The sequence below is a fragment of the Delphinus delphis genome, chromosome 15 (genome assembly GCF_949987515.2).
Source record: "Delphinus delphis chromosome 15, mDelDel1.2, whole genome shotgun sequence".
Lineage (NCBI taxonomy): Eukaryota > Metazoa > Chordata > Mammalia > Artiodactyla > Delphinidae > Delphinus > Delphinus delphis.
The window spans coordinates 64656027-64683887 of record NC_082697.1 but is presented as its reverse complement, the minus strand read 5'-3'; the positions used below and the strand labels follow the sequence as shown (position 1 = coordinate 64683887).

General features: G+C 47.7%; 1 protein-coding gene across 4 annotated transcripts in view; it reads left to right on the top strand.

Moving 5' to 3' along the window:
• Nucleotides 1-27861, top strand: part of LOC132438038 (synaptotagmin-17) — a 117066-nt gene that overhangs the window by 29394 nt on the left and 59811 nt on the right. For all 4 annotated transcript variants that reach the window (XM_060031822.1, XM_060031823.1, XM_060031825.1 and 1 more), the window contains exons 6-7: nt 17085-17205; nt 19365-19520. In XM_060031822.1, coding sequence (XP_059887805.1) covers nt 17085-17205; nt 19365-19520 — 277 coding nt within the window. The remainder of the gene's footprint in view (nt 1-17084; nt 17206-19364; nt 19521-27861) is intronic.

The window sequence follows — 27861 nt, the reverse complement described above, 5'->3', positions numbered from 1 at the left end:
TGCTGTCAGTCACCCCCGGAAGGCGTGTCCCTGTTTGATCTGGACAGTTACTTCAGTTGGCTTTGGCCTCAGGGTGTGTGTAATCCCAGTGCTGGGGGCAAGGAGAGAGGGAGAGATGAGATGCCCATTCAGTTCCTGAAGTGTTTCTGCCCACACTGGTGACTCTGCCAGCTTCCTTGGCTCAGCTGCCCCTCTGAACTGGCACAGGAATTAAACTAGGCAGGCAGGTCGGTGCACGGAGGCTGAAAGTGAGATCAGCTTGCAGACGCATCTGGAAGAAAGGCTGTGCATCCTAGCGGGGGAACAGCTGCAACTCCCCACCATCCAGGGCTCTCTCTGTGGCCCCTCACACGTTCTCAAGGCCCATGGCAGAGGTCGCCTTCAGCGCCAGGCCCTACTGAGGCCCCGGCCACCCCTGGATGGTCCAGGTGACTACACTACCTGCGCTTCAAGCTTGTGTGATAGAAGAGGTTGGTTTCTGTGTGGCAGCAGGGTAAACGGAGACTGCTTATCTGCAGCACGGAGAGGCCGGCCGCCCCTCATCTTCTGGCGGGAATGGGGGCTGGGACTTGCCTCCTGTGACATTTGTGAAGTGTGTCGGGACCCTTTGGGCCACCAGGGACACAACCCCAACTCAGGCTTCCTTTATAGGAGATGGGAGGAGAGATGCCGGCTCAGGGAACTAAGAACCCCCAGAGTTTCCCGGGCTTCAGGCACAGCTGGCTCCAGAGGCTCGAGCCTTGTTCTCAGGGCCACCTTTCTCTCTTTCTCCATCCCTCAGATAGACTCTGTCATTAGACAGCCGCCAGCCAGCTCACAGCCTGGCACCCTGTATTCACTTCCTATTGCTCCGTAACAATCACAAATTTAGCAGCTTAAAACAACACCCCTTCCTTATCTCACACTTTCTAGGTACGGCTGAGTTGGGTGCTCAGAGCCCCACCAAGTTAAAATCAAGGTGTTGGCTGGGACTTTGATCTCATCTGAGGCTTGGCGTCCTCGTTTGGACTCCCTGGTTATTGGCAGAATTCGGTTTTGTGTGGTTGTAGACTGAGCCCTCAGCTCCTAGAGGCCTCCTGCAGTTCCTGCCTTGTGGCTTTCTCTGCAGATGACAGTTTCTTCAGGGTCAGCTTGAACCTGAACTGGAGAGTGTCTGCTGGTGCTCCTTATCTCTGACTTTGAAATCCCCTTTTAAATGGCTCGCCTGATGAGGTCAGACGCACCCGGGATAATCTCCCTTTTGGTGAACTCAGAGTAACTGATGAGGGACTTCATTACATCTGCAGACTCCCTTTACGTTTTCATCAATGTAACCTAATCATGAGAGTGATGTCGGATCCTCTACCCAGGTCCCACCCACTCAAGGGGAGGGATTGATTGTTCAGGGAGGGTAATCTGTGTGTGGGAGGGTGTGCACCAGTCTTGGGGACCATCTTAGAATTGGATCTCCCACATCCCCCATGAGGGAGGACTCTGACTGGGTGGTTTGGTCACATGGCCATCTCTGAGCCCGTCACCTGGCCAGCGAGAGGAGAAGTTACTCTAGTGGGGGGGGGCGGGTGTCAAATGCCCAGGGTTAGCCCCACCCAAACCACAGCCAAAGAGGTTCTGATAAGTGGGAGGGATGCTAAATAGGCAGAAATAACAGGTGCATCCTATAGGGCCCCTCCAAAGCCTAAGGCTGAGAGAAAGTGTGGATTTTCATAAGTGAGGGCTTTTAAGGGCGGCAGGTGTAAGAAAGGAAATGCCCTTCCTTCCTTCCTTCCCTCCTCCTTCCCTCCTCCTTCCTTCCTTCCTTCCTTCCTTCCTTCCTTCCTTTCTTTCTTTTCTTTCTTTTCTTTCTTTTCTTTCTTTCTTTCTTTCTTTCTTTCTTTCTTTCTTTCTTTCTTTCTTTCTTTCTTTCTTTCTTTCCTCCCTCCCTCCCTCCCTCCCTCCCTCCCTTCCTCCCTCCCTCCCTTCCTTCCTTCCTTCCATCAATAGATGTATTAGACTTACATCTGACAGACCTGAGTTCTAATCCAGACTTGACCAAGTGTAAGTATGCCTTCATCTATTCAATAAACATTTACTGAGCACTTAGGGCACTAGTGTTGTCATAGGAACCACTTGCTATGTGACCTTGGGAAAGTTACTTGACTCTTCTGAGCCTTAGTTTTCAGTGGGGGAAATGGGGATAAAAGCCCGAGAGCATAGTTGTCAAGAAGGCGCAATCTGGAGCCAGCCTCCTTGGGTTCATACGCCGTAAACTGCTTTTACTCATAACACTTCTGACACCAAATGTGTGGGGTTTTTTCTCCACACCAGCAAATTCTCCATTTCTCTAGACACCAACTGGGAGTCCTGCAAGTCTGTTTGATTCTGATACTAACTGCTTGGAGTTAGCTCAGACCCCACAGGTTAAGGCCCATAAGACTGCTCCCACTTCAGATGCCCAGTATGAGTCCCAGGTTGTCAGCCATGCTTCTGACCCACCCAGCTATAAATCAGGGGTGCTCACGACCTCTTCCTCAGGTTCCATAATTTACTAAAATGGCTCACAAAACTCAGGAAGGCCCCTACTATTATCAGTTTATTATAAAGAATACAACTCAGAATGGCCAAATGGAGGAGACGCTTAAGGCAAGGTATTGGGTGGGTTGAGGGGGGAGAGCGTCCATGCCCTCTCCAGGGGTACCACGTTCCCAGTACCTCAGTGTGTTCACCAACTCAGAAGTTCTCTAAACCCTGTAATAAACCCTCTCCCCTTCCCAGACGATGGGGGTTGCGGCTGAGAGTTCCAACCCTCTAATCTTGCCTTGGTCTTTCTGGTGACCAGCCTCCATCTTGAAGCTATTTTGGGACCCCCAGCCTAAATCAGTTATCTTGTTAGCGTCCAGAAGATACTCATCACTTCAGAGATCCCAAGAGTTTTAGGACATGTATGCCAGGAACTGGGGACAACGACCAAATATGTATTTCTCATTGTATCACACCCTGGCTCTGCTCCCTGCTCACTATATAAGGTCAGGCACAAGTCTTAACCTCCCAGTGTCTCAGTTTACTCATATGTGCAATGAGGATAATAATAGTCCCTCTCCCAGAGGGTTGTAGTAAAGATTAAATGGGAAAATAAAGGAAAGGGCTCAGAACTCAGGGCCTGGCACGTGGTGTGTTCTCAGTCGTGTTGGTTATCACCATCATCATCATCAACATAATCACCATCATCACCATCACCATCATCATCAACATCATCACCATCATCATCATCATCATCATCAACATCAACATCATCAACATCAACATAATCACCGGCATCATTATCATTATCAACGGGTTCTTTTGAGAACTGCATGAGATAACACATGCCACGTGCTCCACCCCACGTGTGGTACAGAAGTATTCAGTCAATATTTTCTGCTGCGGTTGTTCATTTATTTAGTGAACTTGTTTGCAGGGTTTCCCATGTACCAGCTCTAGTGCAGACTCTCAGTCTAGACAGAAGGTCTAGACAGTTAGAACCCAGTGTCCTAAGTTGTGCTCTGCGCTGGTACCTCCCTGGGCTGAGGTTCCTGGGGGGACATGTTCACTGCTCTATGCCCAGTGCTGTGCCAGCGCCTGGCTCAGAGCAGAGCTTCTGTTTGTGGAATGAATGACCTGTTGGTAGCATTTCCTCTGAAAGTCTGAGGCCTGTGGGAGGGGCCCCTGTCCCCACTTGGGGGTGGGGTGGGAGCATGGAGGGAGCTTGGGTGGTCTGGGATGTTCTGTTTGCCTGGCACATAGTCGGACCCTACAAGGAATTTCACAGCATGAGATGGAGGGAAACTGAAGCTGGGGAGTGAAGAACCTCATAGATGGCGTTTATCCTGAGCGGGGCATGGGGGCAGGAGCCACTGAAAGATGATAAGTAGCAGAGAAACCTGGCCAGGGTTGCATTTTAGGCTAATCCTCTGGGGTGTTTAGACCAGATAGTTTAGAGCTCACTCTCAACACTACTGATCTTGGGCCAGATTATTCTCTTTTAGGCAGAACTGAGTATTATTAACAGCATCTCTGGTCTCTACCCACGAGATGCCAGTAGCACCTCCTACCCACGTTGTGACAACCAAAACTGTCTGCAGGCACTGCGAAATGTCCCCTGGGGGCACATAGCCTGCTTGAGAAGCACCCGTTGAGAGAAGTGTGAGAGCAGAGGCGGGTGGCCTGTAACTAGTGGGCGAGGCGTCCTGCTGTGACTGAGGGCAGGGGTGGGCTCGGAGTCGAGGGTGTTTAGTTGTTGGAAGTGACACGAGGGACGAGGGTGAAGGAGGCCTCCAGGATCTTGTTCAGTTTGAGGGGCTTGCTGGCTGGGGGAGCTGGGCAGTGAGGAACAGGCGGGGATGAGTGGGGGTGGTGATGAATGCTTCATTTTGGGATGCTGGGGTTGAGGATGACCATGAAACATCCATGTGGAGATTTCCTGTGGACTGAAGTTAAACTCCCTAAGTGATTGTGTCTGATCCCATCACTTGAAACACCTGTGTTATCAGTTTTTCTGGGGCACTTGTTTAAAATGCGAATTCCCAGGCCCCTCCTATGAAGAATCTGATCAAGTAGGTTTGGGGAGGCCCCGTAAATCCCCCAGGGATGCGTCTGATGAGGGAGGCTATGGAAACATGGAACTTTGTAAGCCTAGGCCTGTCCCCTGCCTGGGTGGATGGCCGACACCTCACTCGTAATACGTTCAAGACTGAACTGTTGATTTCTCCCCAGATTGCTCCTCCACACATGTTGTCCATATCCATCAGTGGTATCAGCATTTACCCCTAAACCTAGGAGTCTTATCCTTCAACCATCAGCAAACCATGCCAGCCCTACCAACCACTTCCAGTTTCCTCCACTCCGACTGTCTGGTCCAGCCCACCTTCACCTCTCACCTGGGTTATCGTAACTCTCCTATGGGTCTCCCTGCTTCATCCGTTTGCCTACCTCAATATATTCTCAACACGGCAGCCAGGGAATCTAGTAAAATGAATATCAGCTCAGGTCTTCCTCCTGCTTTCAACTTTCCGGTGGTTTCCCATCTCATTTAAGATAAAATCTAAACAAGATCCAATCCCTTCTCCCTCCAACCTGTTTTTCCCTGTTGGTGGCCTCCCTCACTCTGCTCCAGCCATACCAACTTTGTTGGGTTTCTCAAACACACCAAGCATGGTCCTGCCTCAGGGCCTTTGCACTTGCTATCTCTGCCTGGAATGCTCTCCCTCCGGATACCTGCATGGCTCCCTCCTTTCTTCATTTAAGTCTGCCCTCAGAGAGGCCTTCCTTGACTTCCCTCTTGAAGAGCAGCCCCATCACTTTCTATCCCCTTAGGCAGCTTTATTTTTCTTCACAGTACTTACCACTAGCAGACTTTGCAAACTGATTTCTTTATTATCTCTTCCTTCCACTACAATGTGAAGGTCAAGGGGATGGGGATTTTTTTCTGTCTTGTTCACTGCTGGTCCTCCAGTGCCTGGTACATAATAGATGTTCAATAAAAATATTTATGGAAGAGAAGCAAGTAAGGAAGAAAGGAAAGGAGAAGGAGGAAGGAAAACATATAAGGCTTAGGCAGGACTAGAACTCGAAAGAAATCAGCATGTTTGGGACACACAGAAAATATGATAGTTGAAACCCTAGGCATCAACAGCATTTACTGAGAAACACTGTATAATGTAAGAAGAAAAGGTGACCATGAGTTGAATTCTGGGGAAAACTGCATTTAAGGGCAGGGGAGAAGGATTAGGAACTATGAAGACCAGGAAACAGAAGCTAGAGGGAGAGGGAAGGTAGGTGAGAACCCTGTCGTGCATGGTGACAGAACTGCAAGAAGAGCTGGTCTCCACTACAACTTCGTGGGGTGTCTTATTATGCCCCCCGTTTTCCCCAGGAGGAGAGGAAAAGAGGCTCAGAGGGGTTCAGCAGCATGTCCAAGGCCACACAGTGAGTACGTGGTGGAGCTGGCATTGGGTTGTAGGGCTGTGACTCAGTCCTACTTATACCACCACTGTATCAGTTTCCTATGGCTGCTGTAACAAGTGACAACAGATCGGGTGGCTTAAAACGACAGGAAAGTGTTCTCTCCCAGTTCTGGAGGCTGGAAGTCCAAAATCAAGGTGTCGGCAGGGTCGGGTTCCTTCTGGAGGCCTTGAGGGAGGTTTGGTTCCATGATCTTTTTGAGGGACACAATTCAATGCATACCAACCACCCTACCTCCAAATACTGGGGTAGGAAAGAGAGGTGAGGGCGAACATAGAAGGTGCAGCCCTGCCCCGGAGAAATGATAGTACATGAAAAGTAAAATAGCCTCACAAAAGAGATTGTTACAAGAGGTGCAGAGAAGTTGAATAATTACGACATGAGTGGAAGAGGGAGTCAGAAGCAGAAACAGCTTCCATCGGAAGAGGGAGGACGTGCAGCCAGAGAGATCTTGTAAAAATGCAAGTTGAATTAGGTGATTCCGTCTAAAACCTTCTGTGGCTCCCTATTCCTCAGGATAAGTCCAAACTCCTTACCTGGCTGCAAGGCATGAGCTGACCTGCTTTTTCCCCCAGCCTCAGCTCTGCACCTTGCCCTACCCCAGCCCTTCCCCCTTTACTTGTCCATATAGGCCTTTTCCGCTGTTCAGTGGACCTGCTCCTTGGCCCTCTAACTCCTTGGCCCTCTAACTCCTTGGCCCTCTAACTCCTGTCCCTACTTCTGCAGGGGAGTGTTAGGAAAGTCGGTTGCCACAGCACCCTGTTATTCTTCATAGCACACACCACAGTGCTAATTAAATCATCTCATTATTAACTCGTTCTGCATAGTAATTCATTAAATAATGTTTACTCTCAGGAACTGCATTACAGTGACCTTGACCGTCTTGCTTACTGCTGTGTCCTTTGTGTCTAGCAGGACTGCCCAGTCAACAGATAATTATTGAGCACCTACTGTATGCTAGCCCTGTGCCTGACATGTGGTAGACACTCTATAAATATCTGTGGACTGGATGGTTGGGTAGGGGGTGGTCTAATTAGGTGACTAAGACACAGAGAAGCAGAGGGGGGCTTTCTGTGCAGAAGTGGGATGAGCAGACGAAAGAAAGGTCTGGGGCTGGACCCCGCTGACTCGAAAGCCCTCCCTTGGCTGGCAGAGCTTCTCCCAGCCACTTGCCTGCAAGTGCCCTGGCCCATCCTGGAAGCTGCTGCTGCTGCTGCTTCTCCCTAACTGTCCACTGTTGGCCCTTCATTATGGACACTGGGTAGCTGGAGGCGGGGCTTCATGTCTGCCATTCAGGTTTGGGTTGATAGTGTTGCATACTATGGCGGCATCTCTGCTAGAGCAGCTGTCTTTGCTACAAGATGCTCACTGGGGGCCCAATTTAGAATAGAGTCAGTATCTCACTCTTTCAAGATGCTTGAGTGGATCTGAAGTAGGTTGATCTAATTTGGACAGCCAGTGAGCACTAGACATAAACTCTCAGACATGAGAAGATTGAGCCTCTCTCCCATCTTCCCTGGAAGGTTTAGCTTCATACACAGGATATAAACAAACGTTTCTCTTGGCCAACATTCACCCAGGGTCTGTTCTATACCTGGGAAGATGGACGGAGGTAACATAAAATCACTACCCTTGACAGCCTCATGGGCAGAAAGATAGGAGAAAAGAGGGTCACTACCTCAGAAATGAAAACAGAGCCTTACCTCACATCATACACCAAAACCAAGTCCAGGTGGTCCAAGGACTTTTTGAAAAGCCAAACTTTAAGTTTTAGAAGGGAAAAAAGGAGAATATCTTTGTGACCTAAGAATAGCAAAGCATTTCTGAAAAAGTCATAAAGTATGAACCATAGTGGAAAAAGATAAATGCATTCTACCACTTTAAAACTATAAACTTCTGGGCTTCCCTGGTGGCGCAGTGGTTGAGAGTCCGCCTGCCGATGCAGGGGACACGGGTTCGTGCCCCGGTCCGGGAAGATCCCACATGCCGCGGAGCGGCTGGGCCCGTGAGCCATGGCCGCTGAGCCTGCGTGTCCGGAGCCTGTGCTCCGCAACGGGAGAGGCCACAACAGTGAGAAGCCCGCATACCGCAAAAAAAAAAAAAAAAAACTATAAACTTCTGCTCATCAGAAAACATGGTTAAAAAGATGTAAAAACAAGCCACAGACTGGGAAAACTATACACATGTATTAGTTTGTTAGGGCTGTTGTAACAAAATTCCACAAACTGGCTTAAACAACAGCAATTTACTGTTGCACAGTTCTGGAGATCCACATGTTGACAGGGCCATGCTTCCTCTGAAGGTTCTAGGAAGGGTCTATTCCAGGCCTCTCTCCTGGCTTCTGGTAGTTCCTTGGCTTGTGGCAGCCTGACTCCAGTCTTCACATGGCGTTCTCCTCGTGTGCATGTCAGTGTCCAAAGTTCTCCCTCTAATTGGATTAAAGCCCTGCCCTACTCCACTATGACCTCATCTTAACTAATTACATCTGCAACAACCCTATTTTCAAATAATGTCACATTCTCAGGCACTCAGGAATGGGACTTAAACGTACGAATTTGGGGAAGGGCACAGTTTAACCCATAACATATAACTGGTGAGTAATTTCATAGCCATAATATTTAAAGGCCTTCTTATAAATCAGTAGATGCCCAATAGAAAAATGGGCCAAAAGGGACTTCCCTGGTGGCCCAGTGGTTAAGACACCACGCTTCCAATGCAGGGGGCCCAGATTCGATCCCTGCTCAGGGAACTAGATTTCACATGCATGCCACAACTGAGAATCCGCATGCCACAACTAAGGAGCCCACCTGCCACAACTGAGAGACCCGGTACAACCAAATAACTAACTAACTAAATAAATAAATAAAAGAGAGACACCTAGTTTTCTTTTTTTTTAAAAAAAAAAAAAGGCCAAAAGAAGTGAACAGGGTTTTCATAGAAGAGAAAAAAATGAATAGCTGATACTCAGTCCTTTTAGCAGTCAGGGAAATACAAACTAAATCCACAGTAAGATATCCAGTGGACAGGAATAATTAGAAAGCCTGACAGTAACAGACACATACAGTCCAGTGCGAAGTGTGTATTGTTGACCACAGCGTGGGCATATATCGAGGAGGGGCATTGAACTCACACAGAAACTCAGTGTTTCCACGTAAAAAAGGAAATGTAATTAAATTGATATATGGCTAGATATTCAATCAAAGAAATGCAACCACACTGATCCCACCCCCATTTGTCAAAATGTTAATACCCGGTGCTGGTGATGTTGTGGTGATACTCCTGTCCTCTCCCTCTCCTGACGGCTGTGAGGTTAGTTCAGCCCTTTTTTTTTTTTCTTTTTTTTTGCGGTACTCGGGCTTCTCACTGTTGTGGCCTCTCCCGCTGCGGAGCACAGGCTCCGGACGCGCAGGCTCAGCGGCCATGGCTCACAGGCCCAGCCGCTCCGTGGCATGTGGGATCTTCCCGGACCGGGGCACGAACCCGTGTCCCCTGCATCGGCAGGCGGACTCCCAACCACTGCGCCACCAGGGAAGCCCTAGTTCAGCCCTTTTAACAAATAGTCTGGCAGTTCATTACTGAATGACAGAAAAATATCTGGATATTTTTGATATGTTTTAATATATTCTTTGACCCAGTGATCTCACCCCTGGGTTTTATTAGAGGGATGTAATCTAAAAGAAGAAAAGTGCCAAAGTGCCCTATTTTAGACCATTAAAAATAACCTAAGTACCTAGTAATAGGAAAATGGTTAAAATAAATTGCAGTATTTCAGCCTAATGGAATATTCTAAGTAGACATTACGAATGATACTTGTGATGTCTGGGTAATAACTTGGAAAATGTGTGTGTCTGTTTATTTAAGTTTTAAAATGGTCAGGGGTGGTATTTCGGAATTCACCTGTGCTGTCAATGCAGCTATGCAAATATTGTTTTGATTATTGACAAGGACTGGAAAAGAGTCTGAAAGCGGGGCAGTGGAGAAAAGAAAGCATTTGATGAAATGTGTAACGTGCTGCGATTGTGGTTGGATTTCGCTTTTTTAAAAAATCCGTTCCTATTTTAATGTTGTTTGTGCAGTAAATTAAGAGACAAAAGGTTTCTCCTGACCCACGGGGACAAAGACGGTGGGCGCACAGCAGCTGTGTTTGGCATCGTTCAAAGTACGTGCACACATCCGAAACCCCCTCTGCTAGGGGAGCAGGAGCCGGGTGCCATTAGAAACACTTCAGAGGAAGTATGTCAGGAGGGGAGCTGGGCAGTTATTTTCCCCAGAACGTGTCTTTTGTCCCACATGGTTTTCTTTGATTTCCTTTTTATTGATTAGAACTTAGCTGTGTTCAGAGGCTGCAGAGAGACCGAAGTTTTCTCTGGGTGGAGAGTGAAGCAGCATTTGCACAAGCCAGCTGCTGGGGGGCTGGCAGGGTGGTTCTGGATTCATCTGAGTAACTTACGGGCGGTCTATTTCAGTTCTCCCAAGCCCACCCCACGTGATTCAACCAAATGAAGCTTATCAGGCTCTTAAAAAGGAAACGAGGCCTATTTGTGATGTTGTCTTGAAACGGGAAAAGGTAGAAGTGTCACCAGTCACCCAGGTCCTTCTCCCACCTCAGCTTCAATTCTCTGGAGGTTGGGTAGGACAGGCGACAGACACTGTGCCGATGACCCCTCTCGGACCAGGATGTGGTGCAGGAAGCCTCCACGTTGGGGCCGCATAGCTTGTTCTCGTGGCCCCTGGATTGTAGTTCTTCCACGTGCTCGGAATGTAGTGGTGGAGAGACGGACACTGTCTTTGCCTTTATGGAGAACAGGAAAACATCCGACGAGGACGAGTGCCATGAAAGAAAGAAAACAAGGTGATGTGATAGAAAGTGATGGAGGCAGGGGGCTCTTGTCCACTGGGTGGTCATGGAAAGCCTAGAAGAGGTGACATTTGAGCTGAGATTCCCAGGCTAAGGGAACAGCAAACCTTGGGGTAGGAGCGGTCTTCTGTTTTCAAGGGATAGAAGGCAGAGGTGGCAGCTGGTCTGAGACGTAAGCAGGGGTCAGATTATTTAGATCCTGGTAGACAAGTGGTTCTCAACTGGGCACTTTTACACTGCGGGGACCTTTGGCAATGTCTAGAGACTTTATTTGTAGGGAGAATCCTCACTAATTTATTTTAGAAATCCAAATTATTCACCCTCTTTGGCTACTTTATTATTAGTAGCAAGTTACGCGGGACTTTATGTTTTGAAATCAAGAACCTTCAGGATCAGAGCGGCAAACGGTGCCAGGGCTGCAGTGAAGGATTCCCTCATTCTGTTCCATCTGTGTGGAGTGTGCCTCCCTGCAATAGTTGCTGGACAAAATCCTACTTAGCTTTCTTTTTTCTAGCTTTATTGAGATCTAATTGATACAGAACATTGTGTAAGTTTAAGGGGTACAATGTGATGACATATTTAGATGTGTACATTTTGAAGTGACTACCGTGATCAGCTTAGTTAACACATCCTGTCTACCTGTTAGGGATTAACTCAAATGCGTCCTGAGCGAAGCCATCCCTAGTCATGCCCCTCCCAGGAGTGGGTTGTGCTTCCGTCTTGCACTAGGTCTGGTTCATATGGTTCCTTAACAGTTAGGACCTATAACATTTTTTTAGTTGAAGTGAAATTCACATAACATCAATTGAACCATTTGAAAGTGTACAGTTCAGTGGCATTTACTACATTCTCAACGTTGTGTGACCATCACCTCTCTCTACTTCCAGGACATTTCTATCACTCCAAAGGAGACTCTGTACCCACTAGGCAGTCACTCCCCATTTCCCGCTCCTCCCAGATCCTGGCAACCACTAATCTGCTTTTTGTCTCTGTGGATTTACCGATTCTGCGTATCTCACGAAGGGAATTACACAAGATGTGGTTTTGTGTCTGGCTTTCACCTAGCATCATGTTTTTAAGGTTCATCTACACAACACTGTAGCATGTATCAGTACTTCATTCCTTTTTATGACTGAATAATATTCCATTGTGTGGATAGACCACATTTTGTTCACCCATTCATCCACTGATGGACATGTGGGCTGTTTCCACCTTTTGGCTACTGTGAGTAGTGCAGCTGTGAAATTCATGTGCACATATTTCTGTTCTCTTGAGTATGTACCTAGGAGTGAAATTGCTGGATCATATGGTATCTGTATGTTTAGCCTTTCATGGAATGGCCAAACCGTTTAGAGTTTACAGCAGAGCAGCTGTACCATTTTACATGCCCACCAGCAATGTACAGGATTCCAATTTCTCCACATCTGTGCCAACACTTGTTATTTTCTGTTTGTTTTTTTAATAACCATCCTAGTGAGCATGAGGCCCCTGGAATTTTTATTTTTTTATACCTTCCTTAGTCTTCCCCAACAGACTGACGTATTGATGGCTGGGATTATGCTGTAATTGGCAGCAACATGGTGTGAGAGTTAATGTAGGGGCCGAGCTCGCATCCTGTCCTACTTTATGATTTCTTGAGTCACTTGCCTTCTCTGAGCTGGAATCCGTTCGTCTGTAAAATGGAAATGTCTAGGGCTATTGAGGGGAAGAAATGAGATTGAGCCTTAACTTGCCAGGGTCAGTGCCTGGCCTAGGGTGATTTCTCCATAAAGGTTTGCTGTAATTAACCATGTTCATAACTTTCCAGGCCCAGGCCCCAGTAACTTGAATAAATGTTTGTTAAATGAATCAGCCCTTCGATATTGCTCAATTAGCCTTCTTTTCTGTTTCTACCAACTGTTCCCCAAATTCCAGACAGCTGTCTTGCAAACTGATCACTCCCAAGACAGAGAGAAAGAGTGACTCGATCAAGGGAACGGCTTCCCTGGAAAAATAGAACATGAAAACCTTGATATGCTTGTGTTGGGGGCGGAGCACCGGAAGGGCACAGGGAGCTTGTGTCCTGCTAAGGGAAGGAAGACTAAAAGAAGCTCTTAGATGACAAACAGCCTTCTTAGAAAGGTGATGACACCAGGAAGCTGCCTCGTTGAGGGTTCAGTCAATGGCCTCAGGGGCGGGAAAGAGCAGCTCTCTAGCTCTCTCCACTCCAGAAAGCACTCTCCACTTAGAGAGGGCTTGAGGGCCTCTTAGGCGCTGAGGGCTCAGGAGCTGGCCTCAGGCCCCTCTCTCTCCATCCATCTCTTGAGTTGGCAGCCGGGGGTGAGCAGGCTCCCACCCGGTCGGCCGCCGGGCAGCTTTCTCTGGCTCTGGGGACGCTTCCAGAATCCACCTCTTCTCACCCTCCAGCCACACTGGCCTTCCCTGTGTTCTTGAACACACCGGCTTGGTTCTTCCCTCTTCTCACTTGCTGTTCTCTCTGCCTGGCGTGTCCCCCGCCTCCAAGCTCACCTCACAGAGAGGCCTCGCCCTCCGACCACCGTGGCTCACATAGGGGTCCCCACGTGTGCCCGATCGGTCACCACTCTCTTGCCTGAGTTTTCTTGCTTTCTTTTTTAATATTTATTTTCTTTTTTTATTTTTATTTCTTTATTTGTGGTACGCGGGCCTCTCACTGTTGTGGCCTCTTCCTTTGCGGAGCACAGGCTCCGGACGCACAGGCTCAGTGGCCATGGCTCACGGGCCCAGCCGCTCCGCAGCATGTGGGATCTTCCCGGACCGGGGCACGAACCCATGTCCCCTGCATCGGCAGGCGGACTCTCAACCACTGCGCCACCAGGGAAGCCCTATTTTGTGTTTTTAAATGAAATATTTCTAACGTAAAACAATAAAACAAACACCCATGTACCCATCTCCCAGACTTGACAAGGGCTAATGTTCTGCGCTACTTGCTTACTTTAGATCTTTCCTTTTAATCAACTTTATCGAAGTATAATTTACATACAATAAATACATACATTTTAAATATATAGTTTATTGATTTGGGGGCAAATGCACCTGTGTAACCACTACCACAATCAAGATACAGAATATCTCCATATCCCCAGAAAGGCCCCTCACCTCCCGTACCCTGCAGGAGTTTTCTTCCTGGTACTCAACATTATCTGAAATCACCTCATTCATGACTTTTTTAGTCTGTTTCCTGTCTGTCTTCACCGCCAGAGTGTATGTTCTACAAAGGCAGGGACCGTATCCCATTCCCAGTCCAGGCACATGGTAGGCCCACACGCAGTCTATGGAAGTCATGATACTGTCTTCATTATCCTTGTGTGTACACATCCCGACACACATGTCTGAGGATATCTGTGGGGTAAGTTGCTGGGAATGGAACTATTGGGTTAAAGAATATTTACTCTTTTCTTGTTATCACAAAAGAGACATCTACCCCCCTTTCTCTTGTCTATCCAGGGTTTCTCAACCTCAGCACTGTTGCCATTTGGGGCTGGATCATTCTTTGGGGTCCAGGACTTACACTAGATTTGGGTATCCTACAAAGGGAAGGGTTCCAGGAGCATCCCTGACCCCAGTTGTGACAACCCAGAATGTCTCCAGACATTGGCAAATGTCCCCAGTTGAGAACAACTGGTCTGTGTACGTGGGCTAATTTCTTGCCATCCTAAATTGTTCCTCAGTTGAGCCCATCCCTAAACAAACTACCCTCGATGACTGGATTGGTTGAATCCATTTTTTGCCCTGTTTATGCAGCTCAGCTGACTGAATTACAAGTCCTGATCGCTGTCTTTACAGCTACATCATCAAAGGAGATGCTGGTTTGTTTTAGAAGCAGGGAAGGCATTACTCTGACTTATAAACCTGGGAGGAGCAAAAAGTCCACAGGACATGAATGGCTTCTCCATGGCCTGGGCACCAGCATAGTTCACAGCATTCTTTGCCTGAGGACAAATATGTCTTCAGGGTCATGCTCTGAAGATGCGGCATCTTCCAGGCCTTCGAGAACAAGAATGGAAACCCCTAGCAAATGCGTAAAGGGCTCTGAACTTCTTTGTTTACTCAGGACACTGAGTTGGCCGTTTCTTTCTTGAAAAATCTGCAAGCTTATGTGCCCAGAGCTGGACAGCAGGAACCTAAAGGGTGAAGGAGGACAGGTGGGGACCCAGTGACGTGAAGAGGCAGGTCCCATCTAGAGGGCACTGCATTGTGGCCAGATGTTGCCAGGTGGGAATGTGGGCCCAGCCTTGCCAGACCTTCCTGTTTTTCAAGAAAGACAAGAAATCCAGACTTTTTTTAGTGTGAAAAATCTTGATTCTTAAATTTTATAATTATCAGCAAGGAATTATCTGTTTAAACATGATGTGAACCAAACAAAACGCATCTACAGGCTGCCAGTCTGCAACCTCTGAGTTAATTTACAAGGTTGTTTCTTGTTTGGGGACTAAGTCGCTCGGTTCAGAAATCTTTTCGTTTGACTCTTCATCTAGTCAACAAATCTTTATTGAGTATCTACGGAGCATTGTTCTAGAGCTTCCGCTTGGCATTAATTTGCTCAAATGACTGACAGCAAAAGGGATAGAGATTATGGGTGTGTGAGTGGGTTGGTGGATGAAGAACGGATGGATAGATGGATAGGCAGATAGATCAATCTGATCTTTTAGAGATACATGCTAAAATATTGCAGATGAAATAATGTGATGTTTGGGAATTACTTCAGAATAATACAGGGAGTTGAACGAGGGGATAGGTGAATCAAGATTGGCCATGTGATGATAATTGTTGAAGCTGAGTGATGGTGGCTATGAGGAGGTTCCTTATACTCTTCTGCCTTCTTTTGAATATGATTGGAAATTTCCCATACTAAAAATATTTGTTTTAATGTCCTTATCAGTTAGAAATGCACTCTGAAAGAGATATAGGTAAAATGACGTCATGTCTGGGACTTGGTTTAAAATATTCAGCTAAAAATTTTCACAAGTCAGGGTGCAGATGTGCTATGATCTGAATGTTTGTGTTCCCCTCCCCACCACCTACAAATGTGCATGTTGGAAACCTGACATCCAGTATGATGGTGTTAGAAGGTGGAGCCTTCGGGAGGGTGATTAGGTCATGAAGGTGGAGCCCCCCTTGAATGGGATTAGTGCCCTTACTAAAACTCCAGAGAGCTTCCCAGCCCTCTGCTGAGGATACAGTGAGAAGTCCGCAACCCTGAAGAGGGCCCTCACCGGACCATGTAGGCACCCTGATGTCCCAGCCTCCAGAGCTGTGAAAAATAAATTTCTGTTGTTTATAAGCTACCCTGTCTGTGGTATTTTGTTATTGTAGCAGCCTGTATGGCCTAAGACAAGATGAAACATCCTTCAGCAAAATGTTGATAATTGGTACAATTGGGTGATGGGTATGTGGAGATTCATGGAACTGGCGTGTTTAATTTGTATACGGTTGAAATTTTCTACAGTTAAAAAAATGTTTAAAGGGATAGAGAGGTGGGGGCCTCTTGTTTCCAGGTACTTTTGGAAGTATGGAGTCATACACTGGGTGCGTATGTGAATTTCCCATGAGTGTGGTAGTGTTGACAGCAGAGGAATGGGTACTCTTTAACAAGGGATGTCACAGTCTGAGCTTGCCTTGGTGAGGCAAGAAGCATGGGCTCTGTTGTGGACTCAGCCTGCAGGTTGAGAACAGATTTCTCACCTGGATGGTTTCCCTGCAGGGTGGTCTTCCTCCCTGTTACCCCGCAGGGAGGCAGAATAGCACAATGGTCAGAGAATCTGGAATCAGCCTCCCTGGCTCCAGGTGCCAGCACTACCACTTTCTAGCTGTGTGTAGCTTTGGACATGTTTCTGAGCCTCTGTTTCCTCTGAGCCTCAGTTTCCTCTCTCATTAAATGTAACACTCATATCTCACAGACTCGTTATGAAGATTGAACTAATAATTACATGTTAAGTACTTAGCACAGAGCTCGACATGTAGCATTTATTTATTCTCATTATTGATGCTTTTGTTCTTACTACATTGTGGCTGCTCTGAAACATTCTAAGAGCAGAACGAACTTTCTGAAATAGATGGAAGAAAATACGTGGGGACAGAGGCTAAAAGAAGTCAAAGAAAGAGGCACTTACTGTTAGCTGATCCACCCACAGAAGTCCATTTGTGAGCTGCTAGAATCAGTTTCCTGCGTGATAGGTACAAAAAGAATACAAAAAAAATGCACCATCCTGACCATCTCCTTCCTCCGCAGAATGAGGTAGAACTGGGGGAGCTGCTTCTGTCACTCAATTATCTCCCGAGTGCTGGGAGACTGAACGTTGATGTCATTCGAGCCAAGCAACTTCTTCAGACAGATGTGAGCCAAGGTTCAGGTACTGTGTGGCCTCTCCTTCCCCCATTTCTTTAACAAGCCATCTATGTTTGTTTGACACAAGGGACCTGATTTTCTTTTTCTGCCTCCTGGATACTATTAATTAACGCGACCCTTTGAGGGCGAAATAGCGTCCGTATCTAGGATGTTAGTGCAAGAGGAAGAATAACGATCGGTTGTTTCTTAGGATGAGGCAGGTAAGTGATACCATTCCAGTTACTCCATTTGAAGCAGGGGTTTGACCGAGACCAGGTGTGATGACTACTGAAATCTAGATCCTCTTTGTGTACACATGCAGCCCCAAAGAAGTTAACTTGCCTTTCCAGATGCTATGCATGTAATGCAGACACCATGCTCCAGGTGGCGGTAGCGTGCACTGACCATGCATTCTAATCTGTGAGAGCAGTGGACACACCCTGAGGTTCTTTTCCCAGCCCTTTTCAAGAGTAGCGTAAGTCTTTATAAATCCCAGCTCTGAAAAGCCTGTTGTATTTAAAGTGCCTATAACACACCAATTCAAACGTGACTTTGAATGAAGTAGAACAGATTCCATTCCATTTGTATGTAGCTTTCCCATGACAGCAAAGGATATTATCATGAAAGCAGCCACGGTTGCTCAGTAGGGGAAGTACCGTCTTCTCTAAGTGCCGTAGCTAAGATAAATTACTTTTGCTATAAAGTGACAGCTGAATTTAGAAGACAACTTGTATTCTCAAAAACCACATTATAGGGCTTCCCTGGTGGCGCAGTGGTTGAGAGTCCGCCTGCCGATGCAGGGGACACGGGTTCGTGCCCCGGTCCGGGAGGATCCCACATGCCGCGGAGCGGCTGGGCCCGTGAGCCATGGCCGCTGAGCCTGCGTGTCCGGAGCCTGAGCTCCGCAACGGGAGAGGCCACAACAGTGAGAGGCCCGCGTACCGAAAAAAAAAAAAAAAAAAACACATTATGAAAACAGGTTTTGAAGGGACCAGTAGAGGGAATGGTATTAAGGCTGGAGAGTTTCAGAATCACCACAGTGGGAGAGTCAGTGTGATAAAATGATTAAAGGCTCCGGAGTCAAACTGCCTGGAACCAAAGCCTAGTTCTACGGCTTATAAATAATGTGGGCTTGGGGAAGTTATATATACTTCCCCATATATAAGTATATATACTTATAACCTCTATAAGCCTCAATTTCTTCATCTGAAAAATTGAGATAATAACAGTATTCATCTCACTGGGTTGTTTAAACCAATACAAGATTAGATAATGTACATGAATCTCTTTGTAAACCATAAAGTGATCTGAGAATGACAGTTATAATTCTGTTTTTCCCTGTACGGGCTATGGGCTCACTGACATGTTAATGGGTCTCTAAGGGCAGAAAACTAGGACAGGCTCTGGGTCTAGCTCTTCTTCCACTAGCCTGATCTTAAGCAAATCATTTCCTGTCTTGAGTCCTGAGTTTCTTCATCTGTAAAATGAACACAATGCCTGACACACGGGAGGAGCTCAATAAATTTTGGATGGCTAGAGTAAGAGAGAAAGGGGTGAGCAGAAAAGCAGCTGGATGGGAAAAAGGAAGAATATGTAATAGATGGATAGATGGGAAAATGGATGAATGAAAGGAGGAGTGGAAACCTGGAATGGATGGACTGATGAGAAACGAAAGGATGGGTCAGTGGTTGGGCTGTCAAATGGATGGGAAGTTGGATGGATAGGTGGATGGGTGGATGGATGGATAGGTGGATGGATGGATAGGTGGATGGATGGATGGATGGATGGATGGATGGATGGATGGATGGATAGATGGATGGATGGATGGATGGATAGATGGATGGATGGATGGATGGATGGATGGATGGATAGCTGGATGGGTGGATGGATGGATAGGTGGATGGGTGGATGGATGGATAGGTGGATGGATGGATGGATGGATAGGTGGATGGATGGCTGGATGGATAGATGGATGGGTGGCTGGATGGATAGATGGATGGATGGATGGATGGATAGCTGGATGGGTGGATGGATGGATAGGTGGATGGGTGGATGGATGGATGGATAGATGGATGGATGGATGGATGGATAGATGGATGGATGGATGGATGGATAGATGGATGGATGGATGGATGGATTGGGTTTCCTGATCTCCAATGCTATGATTCTGCATCCAATTCTCAGATCCCTTTGTGAAAATCCAGCTGGTACATGGACTCAAGCTTGTGAAAACAAAGAAGACATCCTTCTTAAGAGGCACAATTGATCCTTTCTACAATGAATCCTTCAGCTTCAAAGTTCCCCAAGAAGAACTGGAAAATGCTAGCCTAGTGTTTACAGGTAGGTAGTGTTCCAGACATTGATGAACTGCAGGTGAGGCATATTTGGTGTATTGTCCTAGGGATAGAAGGTGATCTAGAGAGGGTGATGTTTAAGAACTTCGCATCTGGTATTCAGCTACCTGGGTTTGAACTCACCATTTGTGGACTTGGAAAAGATTCATAGAACCACAAAGTATAATTGTTACAAATGTAAATTTTGGAGCCAGATTTCCTGGCCCTTCCACATAATTACTAAAGTCTTGGGCAAATTACTTAGCCCAGGGGCTTCCAACCCCCAGTTTGTGGACTGGTACTGCTCTGCGGCCTGTTAGGAACCAGGCTGCACGGCTGGAGGTGAGCGGCGGGGGAGCAAGCGAAGCTTCATCTGCTGCTCCCCATTGCTCACATTACTGCCTGAACCATCGCCCCCATCGCTCGTATTATCGCCTGAACAACCGTTCCACCCCCAACCTCCGTCTGTGGAAAAATTGTCTTCCACAAAACCGGTCCCTGGTGCCAAAAAAGTTGGGGACCGCTGACTTAGCCTCTCTGAGCCTCAGTTTCTTCCATCTATAAAACGTGAGCAATAATAGTACTTGCTTCATAGGTTTGTCGTGAAGATTAAGTAAATTGTGTCTTTGAGATAATAGTTAGTGCTGCGTTAGCTTTGACACTATGATGATTCAAGTGGCTTATGGTCTAATAGGGAAACTTGAGAAAATAGGATCACCTAACTCCGAGAGGAGGATTTTGAAAGGCTTCCCAGAGGACATGGTATTTAGGTAGAGGCTTCAGGTGCCCCACTCTGGCTGAATCTATTGTTTCCAGCGTGTAATTTAATCTACTGTTTCCAGAGTGTATTAGTTATCACCCCAAACTTTAGTGGCTTAAAATAATCAACACTTATTATCTCATAGTTCCTGTAGGTCAAGAATCCAGTCATAGATTCGCTGGGTGCTTCTGGCTGAGGTTCTCTGGCAAGGCTGCAATTAAGGTATTGGTGAGGGCTGCGGTCTCATCTGAAGTCTCAACTGGAGGTAGGGTGGGGATCTGTTTTCAAGATCTCTCACATAGTTGTTGGCAGGAATCATTCCTTGCAAAATGTTGGCTTGAGACCTCAGTTCCTTCCTGGGTGTTATCCAGTGACCTTGCCCACATGGGCTGCTTCAAAGGGCAGTGCACAACATGGCAGATGGCTTCCATTAGAGTGGGCAAGTGAGGGAGTAAGAGAGGGTAAGCAAGACGGAAGCTCGAGTCTTTATGTAACCCAGTCTTGGAAGTGACGTCCTATCACTTTTGCCATATTCCACTCATTAGAAGCAACTCGCTAGGTCCAGCTCACATTCAAAGGGAGGGGATGATACAAGGGTGTGAGCAACTCGCTAGGTCCAGCTCACATTCAAGGGGAGGGGAGGATACAAGCGTGTGAGCAACTTGCTAGGTCCAGCTCACATTCAAGGGGAGGGAGGATACAAGGGTGTGAGCAACTCGCTAGGTCCAGCTCACATTCAAGGGGAGGGGAGGATACAAGGGTGTGAGCAATACGCTAGGTCCAGCTCACATTCAAGGGGAGGGGAGGATACAAGGGTGTGAGCAATTCGCTAGGTCCAGCTCACATTCAAGGGGAGGGGAGGATACAAGGGTGTGGATACTGGAAGGCAGGGATCATTGGAGCCATTTTAGAAGCTGCCCCCCCCCACCCGGCACAGGGTAATTAGTAGAAGTAATGGTTATTATTTCCCGTGTCCTTTTCATAGACGTCACCTGTGTGGTTGCTAATATTCATCATAGTACACCCTGTCAAGTCAACATCATCCTCGTCCATTTACAGGGCAGGGGCCTGAGGCCTAAGACATAAGCAATCCACCCAGGGTCTCAAGCTGGTAAGAGTCAGGATTCAAGCTCTGGTCTTGCTAGCTCCTAAAATCAAGGGATCTGCATTTCCTCAAACACCCAAGTAGTGCTGGCATTAGGGATCTGACATCATACTTTGAGGAGTCCTGCACCAGAGTGGAAACCTTCATCTGTTTAGATCCAGTCTAAAATCCTTGGCGCAGGTGTCCCAAGAAAGCAGGCCATGGCTGAAAAATCCTTGCATGCAATCCTTCCGCTGCACAAGCTCATCGCTTCTCATCCCCAAGGTTGCTAATGTTCCGTGCTCCAAGACCCCTCCGAGGCAGGCTGGTTCTGGGCTTTCTCAAGACCTGTCACCCAGAGAGTCTGCATCTAATCAGGGCCACCTGCCCTAGCAGATGTAATGATTTCTGATAGAGCCTGTGATGGCTTCTGTCCAGACTGAGTTACCAACAGACAAGGACCCCCCTCCCTGGAAGGTTTCAGGTCAAGACAAGACAGTGATTCCACTGACTCCTTAAAAGTAGCCAGCAGGCAGTGGGAACCATATTGAACCAAGACTGGATCCAAGTATGGAATATCGATTCCTACATCCCTCCTGAGAATAAAGGACTTAACGTTGCACCTTTAGATCAGGAAGGGGTTCGGGCAGGGGGCGGGTTGCATTGGGAGAGCCTGCGTGGAAAGTCCTGACACTTTTGTATTTTACTTAAAATTTTATGACAAAAGTAGCACATGCTTGTGAGTGATACAACCGAAGGATGTGTATGGACGGAGAATCAGAAGAACGGAGGGGTTCATTGCATAGCCTGGGTGCTGACTTTGTGGCCTTGGGCAAGAGCTGCGCGCTTTGGTTTTCTCATCTGTAAAACGGGGATAACCATACAAGGAGACCTCAAAGGACTGTTACGTAGATTAAATGAGATCCATTCATAATCAATGCTGAGCACTGTGCCAGGCACAAAGCAAGCCCTCAGCTAACTGTTCACTATTAGTAAAAGGAAATTTTACTCTCTTCTTCACCCTCCTTCCAGGCCCTTCTCCCTGAACTCGCCACCTTTAACGTCCCGGTGTGTCTCACTCCACACTTTTCCCCTTGTTCACACAAACGTCATCCACATATGGAAGAGTCAGTTCTTTGAAAAAGTTATTCATTAATCCAGAACTGTGTATTAAGCAGTCCCTGCTCTTGTGGAGGTTTCTGGACCATTCTGTGAACGTCACTCTGAAACTTGCTTCTGTTTCATTACCAATGAACGTGTTCAGTCCCTCCAGGTCAATGCAAGTATGAATGGATCTAACTGTTTTTAATAACTGCAGTATATACCATCACATGGTATTCTGTGATAAAACCCCAAGGTTCCTCATTCTGGGGGCGGGGGTAGGAGTGTATGACAGCTTCAGAGCATGTGATAGGAACTCTGGAGTACCCTCCCCAGAAAAATACACAATAGGACAGAAAATTTTGCACACAGTTCAGAGGTGTTTTGAACCCCCTGAATCCCATATGTGAGGTCAATATGGCAGAAGCCTCAAACCGGAGTGGCGCTCCCAGCCCCGCCTCCCCAACGTACATCTCTCATTTGACATCCCCCCTCCCCCAACTTTAGGGGGCAGTTGTCAGCTGCGGCCATCAGCAAGGCCTGTGCTCTCCATTTGTGGAAGACCTGCTTCTCTCCTTTAAAGGTTGGCGTTTCAGGCCTCTAGCTCGGGTTTCTCTCCTCAGGTTAAAAGCCCATTGAAAATATTCTTTGTAGAGCAGGAAGGATTGCAGGCCTCTGTGCCCCCTTAAGCAAGGGATTCTCAAGCCTGGCTGTACTTTAGAATCAGCTGGGAGCTTTAAACTGCTACCAGTGGCCAGATGCCACCTCAGAGACTCTGATTCAGCCGGGCTAAGCTGGGGTCCTGGGCTCTCTATAAATATCTATATTTTTAAAGCCCCCCAGATATTTCTAATGCTCAGTCAGCCTTCCGAGCCACAGCTTTGAGTGGAAATCCCAGCTGGGGTGGCATTTTACATAAAGGCCACTGGCTGGAATAATAAAGAAATGTAGATTAAGCTGGTATCTATCTAGGCAAAGCTGTGATTCTCCTGAATTCAAATGCATAAGGTTCTAACTTGCTTTATTTATCCACTGGGGGAAAGAGCTGTCACCTCTAGGCTAAGCATCTGAAAGCCAGTCCATTAGCATGTTTCCAAACACCTAACAAAAGGAAGGTTGATCTGCAGTTGAAGCATTTGTGGAGAATCCTGGTAAAAGCCTGTAATTAGCTGGTGGGCTGGGCTTTCTGAACAGTTCCTTTCCTGTGTGGGTTGAGGGTTCTTCTGCAGGTTGCAATCAGGTGATTTCTGCAGCTTACGTTTAAAAGAAAAGAGGGGAAAAATGGCTTTTTGACTCCTGAGACAGCAGCCTGAGGTCCAGAGGCCTTCCAGGTAGTCAAGTGGAGTCACTGGGCTTATTGGGCTGTTATTGGAAGTAGGAGGAAAAAAGAAAAGAAAGAAAAAAGGAAACGTAGCTTGATCACAGCTCTTCGAAACATTAAAAATAGAATTGCCATATGATCCAGCAGTTCTACTTCTGGGCATGTGCCCAAAAGAATTGAAAGCAGAACTCAGACATATTTGTACACTCGTGTTCAAAGCAGCCTTACTCACAACAGCTAAAAAGAGTGGGGATGGGAGCAGGCAACCCAAGTGTGCACTGATGGATGCATAAATGGGTAAACGAATGTGGTGTGTCTATACAGTGGCATGTTATTCAGCCTTCAAAGGAAGGAAACTGACGCCTGCTCCTACGTGGATGAACTAGAGGACATTATGCTAAGTAATAAGCCAGATATAAAAGGACAAATAGTGTGTCATTCCCTTTATATGACGTACTTAGAGTAATCAAATTGATAGGGACAGAAAGTAGAATAGAGTTACCAGGGGCAGAGGGGAGGGGAGAATGGGGAGTTAGTATTTAGTGGGTACAGAGTTTTAGTTCGAGAGGATGAAAAGATTCTGGAGATGGATGGTGGTGATGGGTGGCTGCACAATGCGAATTGTCTTAACGCCACCGTATACCTTACAATGGTTAAAATGGTAAATTTTATGTTACATGTATTTTACCACAATTTAAAAAAAGGAGAGAGACAAGAAATGTAGCTTGAGCTCCGCAGAACCCCAGTGGTTCAGCATAGTTCCTGGATGCTGAGGCCAGACCCTTGCAGACTGTCCTCCCTGAGGGGGTAAATGCAGTGGTTAGGGGCCAGACCCTTGAGCCAGATGCCCAAGGTTGAGTCCGTGATCTTGGCACTTTCCTTGGCCTCTCTTTGCCTCAGCTTCCTCATCTGTAAAATGGGGACAGTGGCCCTTACTTCAGTAGATGTTGTCAAGCCCGAAATGAGTTAATATATGTGAAGGCTTAGAATGGTGCTTGGCTCAGAGAAAGTGCTCCTTCAGTATTAGCTACTATTATTGCTACTTGATAGACACCAGATTTATGCAGCCAGATGCCATCTTAAAGCTTCTGAAAGAAGACAGGTAATTATACATAAATAAATAATATGTTCTACCCACTTTGTCAATTTAGAGTCTGAGATTCTGTGGAAAGTCCAAAAAGGAAAGGACTTATTTTACAGACTTACCTGGGTGGGGTATTGTCTCATCTTCCTGTCCCTCTCCTTCTGAGTGTCAGAGGAAGACCCTCTGTCTGCTTGGAGGTGAAGTTTGGGGGAGATCGCTAGGTTAGAAGGAACTAAAGTTTATGTCATGCTCCTCTGGCCCTATGCCTCTGTCTGTTTCCCCTAAGTACCCTGGGCTTCCTGGCCTTCTGAAAAGCATTCAAAGCTCTTACTCATCTGGTGACCTTAGTCAGGAGGCACTTAGCTTAGAAAAGATTCCCAATGCCTGGGGGCAGCAGGAGTGGGGACCCGCTGCCTACAGGCGGCCTCTGACGGCAGAGCTGGGGGCGGGCAGGGTCCAGCTGCCCAAGACAGGAGCTAACCAGGCATCCGTCCCCACCAAATGAATTTTTTTTGAGCACCTACTATGTGCCTGGCACTGTGCTGGATGCTCCTTATTCAGTAGACAACCAGACGTTCCTGACACGTGTTCTCATGGAGCTTCCCTCTGGAGGGAGACGTCAATCCAATGCCACAGCAAAGCGATGTAATTGTGAGTTGGCCTAGGGGTTATGAAGCAGAGAAGCAGGGCCTATTGTAGAAGTGCCCGAGCCAGTCTGGGGAGTGAGAGGAGGTGACGTGTGAGCTGGGAGCTGAAGGGTGTAGGGAGGGAGAGGAGATCAGGCAGGGCTGGAGGAGACATTTCAGCCTGGCGCTGACGGGCGCTAACCCATGCCCTGCTGCCCTCCCGTCCTGTTCGAATTTCTCAAGGCAGCTGCCGTAGGAATTGGCCTGGGCATAGGCTTCGAAGGGGGCCTGTCAGTGATAACCAGTGCCGGGCGGCTGCAGAACACCGGGGAAGGGAAGCCAGGCAATGAATGACACCCCTAGCTTTTTGCCAACGCTTAGTGTCTCTAGCCAGGACTAGAGAACTTGGCACCTCAGACTTTCACATGCAACGGCGTTCCCCAGGGAATTGTTAAAATGCAGATTCTGACTCCGTCTGGGGCGGGGCCTGGGATTCTGCATTTCTAACAGCAGCCTGGTGTGCCGATGCCGCAGGTCCGCAGACCATGCTTTGGGGAGCAGATATGGAGAGACCCAGAAAGTGCTCAGGGTGAGTGACAGTCTTTCTGCCTGTGTTAGAAAGAATCAGACTCTCCAGCTGTGATCCTCACCTCTGCACATCATTAGATTTCTTAACCCCATCTGTACATTCGTTATTACGTGGGGACTTAAAAAGACCCTGATGCCCAGGCCCTGGCCCTGAGCAGCCGAATCGGCCAGGGCATTTGTATCTGGGGGGTGTGTGGATGTGTGTGTGTGTGTGTGTGTGTGTTTATCAAAGCTTCCCAGGTGGACCTCTTGCACAGCCTGGGTTGGCAAGCGTTTGCCCGTCCTGTTCTTCCTCCCTCCCGACCCCACTGTCTGCTTGGAGGCTTCCCAGGGCCCTCTGTGAGAGAGAGTTCCAAGGCACCTGGTCTGTTTTCCATAATTGCTTGGCTTTCTGCAGCTGTAGCATCAAATTGGTTAATTGTATCTGCTGGTGAGATGAGACGGGTGGGAGGCGTGGAGGAGAATGAGAGGGGAGGTCTGGAGCACAGTGTGCCGCCCTCTTACCTGGAAAGACCTCAGGGTTGAATGGGCAACAGAGGACATGCTGGAAAAGTGTCGGGGTTTGAGAAGTGGAGCAGTGGGTTTCTAGCCGAGGAGAGAAGGGCAAGCCAGTCTGAGAGGGGCATAGCCATTCTGTGAGAGCCAGAAACGCCGTTGAGATCAAGATGCTGTGGGTTTGTTCTGGGACACAGATGTTCCCCAGCATCTGGCCTCGGCCCACCTATGCCCTGCCCCCTTTCTGCAGCCTCCGCAGGCTCTGACTTCTCCCAGCCCTGCTCACTCGGTACCAGGCCTAGCTCTGCCTCCTGGAGAGATGGTCGCATGGCCACTCAGAGTATGGATGGAAGTGAGATGCAATTTGGTTCAGATGTCACCTTTACCACTCAGCAAGTGCCTGTGACCTTGGGTAATTGGTATCCCTCTTCTGAGCCTCAGTTTCCTCCCCTGTTATAACATTCCAGTCTCAACAATTCATATAAAGAGCTTTAGGGGCTTCCCTGGTGGCGCAGTGGTTGAGAGTCCGCCTGCTGATGCAGGGGACACAGGTTCATGCCCCGGTCCGGGAAGATCCCACATGCCACGGAGCGGCTGGGCCCGTGAGCCATGGCCGCTGAGCCTGGGCGTCCGGAGCCTGTGCTCAGCAGCGGGAGAGGCCACAGCAGTAAGAGGCCTGCGTACTGCAAAAAAAAAAAAAAAAAAAAAAAAAGAGCTTTAGGCAGTGCCTTGTACATAGTTAGTGCTCAAGAAATACCAGATTGGGTTTCCCTGGTGGCGCAGTGGTTAAGAATCCGCCTGCCCATGCAGGGGACACAGGTTCGAGCCCTGGTCCGGGAAGATCCCACATTGCTGTGGGGCAGCTAGGCCCGTGCGCCACAACTACTGAGCCTGCGCTCTAGAGTCTTCAAGCCACAGCTACTGAAGCCCTCGCGCCTAGAGCCCGTGCTCAGCAACAAGAGAAGCCAGCGCAATGGGAGACCCTCGCGCCGCAGCGAAGAGTGACCCCCGCTCGCGGCAGCTAGAGAAAGCCCGTGCGCAGCAACAGAAGAACTAATGCAGCCAATCAATAAATCTATAAAAAAAAGAGAGAGATACCAGATTGATGATGATGGTGAGATTAATGGACGCTGCCATAGAGGAGTGGACCCTGGAATTACACAGACTTGGGTTTGCATCTTGGCCTCACTGTTAACCAGCTGTGTGACTTCAAGCAAATGACTCCACCTCTCTGAGTCCCAACTTTCTCTTGTGTAAAATCTAGCAAATCATTCCTATTATGGGGATTA